Genomic DNA, 2604 nt, shown 5'->3' on the forward strand with positions numbered 1-2604 from the left:
GTATGTATGTGTAACAGGTTGGCAACGGGACCGAGCCACAGAGCGGACGCCATTCTGTAACAGTAGAAACTCAGGTCCAGAAGAAGCAGCAGGATGACGGTTTCCAACAAGCACAGAGGCAGTACAACTCGCTGCCACGGTGAGACATCATCCCTCTTTCTCCTTTGTCTTCATTTCATCTGTCTGTTTCTGCCTCCGCTGCTGCGTGCCTGTGACCCATCACGTTCGTCCTGCCCTTTCTCAACCCTTTCCTTTGACTCATYCGATTTCTGTCAGTTTCTTTTTTTCTCAGGTTGTTGCATTTATTTTCATTTTTTTCATCTCCTGTATGCATTTTTAACTCAGACCTCACAAAGCTGTTTGAACTCATCCTTAGCTACTGTTGATTATTCTTAGCTAACCGATTTTAACAAAATCATATAAGTATTTATTATTTTTATGTTATGCTTCATTAAATCAGTTATGACCCATACTAAYGTCTGAATAAGGAATAACAGCTTCAAATCTTGTTGAGAATTTTTGTCCCATCTTTGTTTTATGTTTTTTCCATCAACTACATCTTGAGTTGAGAGCTTCAAGAACTGCTCTTCATCTTCCTGTTGTGTTTTTTCTCCTGCCTTTTTTTTTTTGCATATCTGTCAAAGATGTGCCAATAAAGCTTATCGTATCGTATGTCCCGATGCCGTGGGCAGAACTGAGTATCAATATTTGTAGCTCCGTCTATCATTCTCTAAAATGTCTTAACTGTCCTCTGGAGCTTTCTAATCTMACTTCAGAGTTTGTGCAAATTTCTAAGCTCCCAGAGAAGAATTTCCACATCTGAAGCTTAAGGAGAGACTCCCCTGGAGGCATTAAATCCATCCACTGACTGACATGCAAATTTCAACTTTGTAGCAAAATAAACCTTATCAGTGAAGATTTCCACATCAAAACCAATCTGTTCATTTAGAGTTTTATGAAATGTGAGGGAAAAGTAAACTTGTTTGACTTCAGTTGCTGATCAAATTAAACACAGAGCACCTAAGTGCATGCGCAACTGTCTGTAGGCTTTTCATTTTTCTTCTCCCTTGGTAGCCTTGTTCCCGTGTGCCTTTCTTTCTTTCCTGCCTCTGGCCAGTCACCRTTGGGTCGATTAAAACATGTTCCTGTCTATGGCTATGGATTTACGGCGCACATAGACACATAATCAATGTGGTGCATATAAGCCTGACTGCTCTGCGCAGTTCCTTCGAAGGTGTTATCTGCTGGCATGTCATGTGATGTGACAGTTGCCCCGAGGCTTCCCCTTAGTGGGCCGAGTTCCTTGGGAAAGTTCATCTTGCCGGCCAGAGGGGCCTTTGATACACATTCCTCTCATAAKCTCGTAGTGTCTCTGGTATAGAGTTGTTTGAGTTCAGGCTTGATGCTTGACCCTGGCTAAGGTTTTTCAGAACTTGGAACGGCTCCTCATTACAGAGCGAAGGTTTTATGTCTTCATACCACTAACCACAGTTCTTTCTAAGCTCATTCACTTCTTTTCTGGAAAGCTTTTACTTTGTCCCTCTTTTTCCAAAACAGGAAGACTTAGCACTTAGCCATTCAGTGAAAAAAAGAAAAAGAGAGACATTCCTCATCAAAGAGGGAAAAAATGAAAACCTCAGAGAGCTTTCAGAAGAAGCCATGGTAGCTGGTTATCAGATGACAGCCAGGCTTAACGCTGTGTCTGGGATGTGAGGATTGGAAGAGCACTAATGAAGGCTTGTTGTTGGAGGAGGATTAGAGGTGACATGCAGTGGAGGGCAAAGGGGGCCGAGAGACGAACAAGTGTTTTAGTAGGAGGGAGAAACCACTGATTAGCCTGAAAGAAACCAACTTACACGCAAAATATGCATGAGTACGAACAAACTTATCAACATAAGGCTCTTTAAAGGAATATTTTTGGCTTTTTTGAGGTGAATTTCTTTGTAAAATTTATAATAATTAATATGTTGCCCATTGTTGATTGCACTTTAAACATTCTTACTTTCAAAAGATTTTGTACGCAAGCTGATGAGCTAACATCTAGTTTAAAAACAGCCAATATTAAAGTTGTTTGCTGTCTTAAAATAGCTTCCAAAATGTTTGTGTAATTCAAACACGATTTCGTTCGATTTTTTTAAATAATAATTAGTTTGAACCACCAGTAAATGTTAAAGCTTTGAGTTGCTTTAAGACAGGAACATTCATTTTGAGATCGACTCTATTTGTTCTGCATTGACAAACTAAAACCAGCTAGTCTGCATGAACCCGCAGTATTAAAACATCTTCAATCTTCAAAATTTAAATTCAATTTCACATGACACAAGCTGTGTCTCAACTCATGGGTTGCAGCCCCACGTAGAATGTGACCGGTGTAGACCACAAGTTGTCCATGTTCACTGCATAAAACAGCTGTGACATGGGACAGCCTAGTCTTCATCTGGAACATGTATTTATGTATTTTCATGAGAGGTACAACTTAAAAAAATCAGTATTATTAAAAAAAGTTACAGATTTTACGTTAAATAAAAAAAGCTTAATAATTTAGGTTTAGCATTTTATTTAACATCTCTGCAGAAGAATGTCATCAACTAAGTTGCTAAACGC

The 2604-nt window shown here is 39.4% G+C and overlaps 1 protein-coding gene across 1 annotated transcript in view; it reads left to right on the forward strand.

Moving 5' to 3' along the window:
• Positions 1-2604, forward strand: part of LOC106521063 (partitioning defective 3 homolog) — a gene marked incomplete at its 5' end in the record, with an annotated part of 21783 nt that overhangs the window by 13039 nt on the left and 6140 nt on the right. The window contains 1 exon segment of the mRNA XM_014013470.1: positions 18-139. Within this exon segment, the coding sequence (XP_013868924.1) occupies positions 18-139 (122 nt within the window).

This window comes from Austrofundulus limnaeus, unplaced genomic scaffold, assembly GCF_001266775.1.
Source record: "Austrofundulus limnaeus strain Quisiro unplaced genomic scaffold, Austrofundulus_limnaeus-1.0 Scaffold101, whole genome shotgun sequence".
Taxonomy (NCBI): domain Eukaryota; kingdom Metazoa; phylum Chordata; class Actinopteri; order Cyprinodontiformes; family Rivulidae; genus Austrofundulus; species Austrofundulus limnaeus.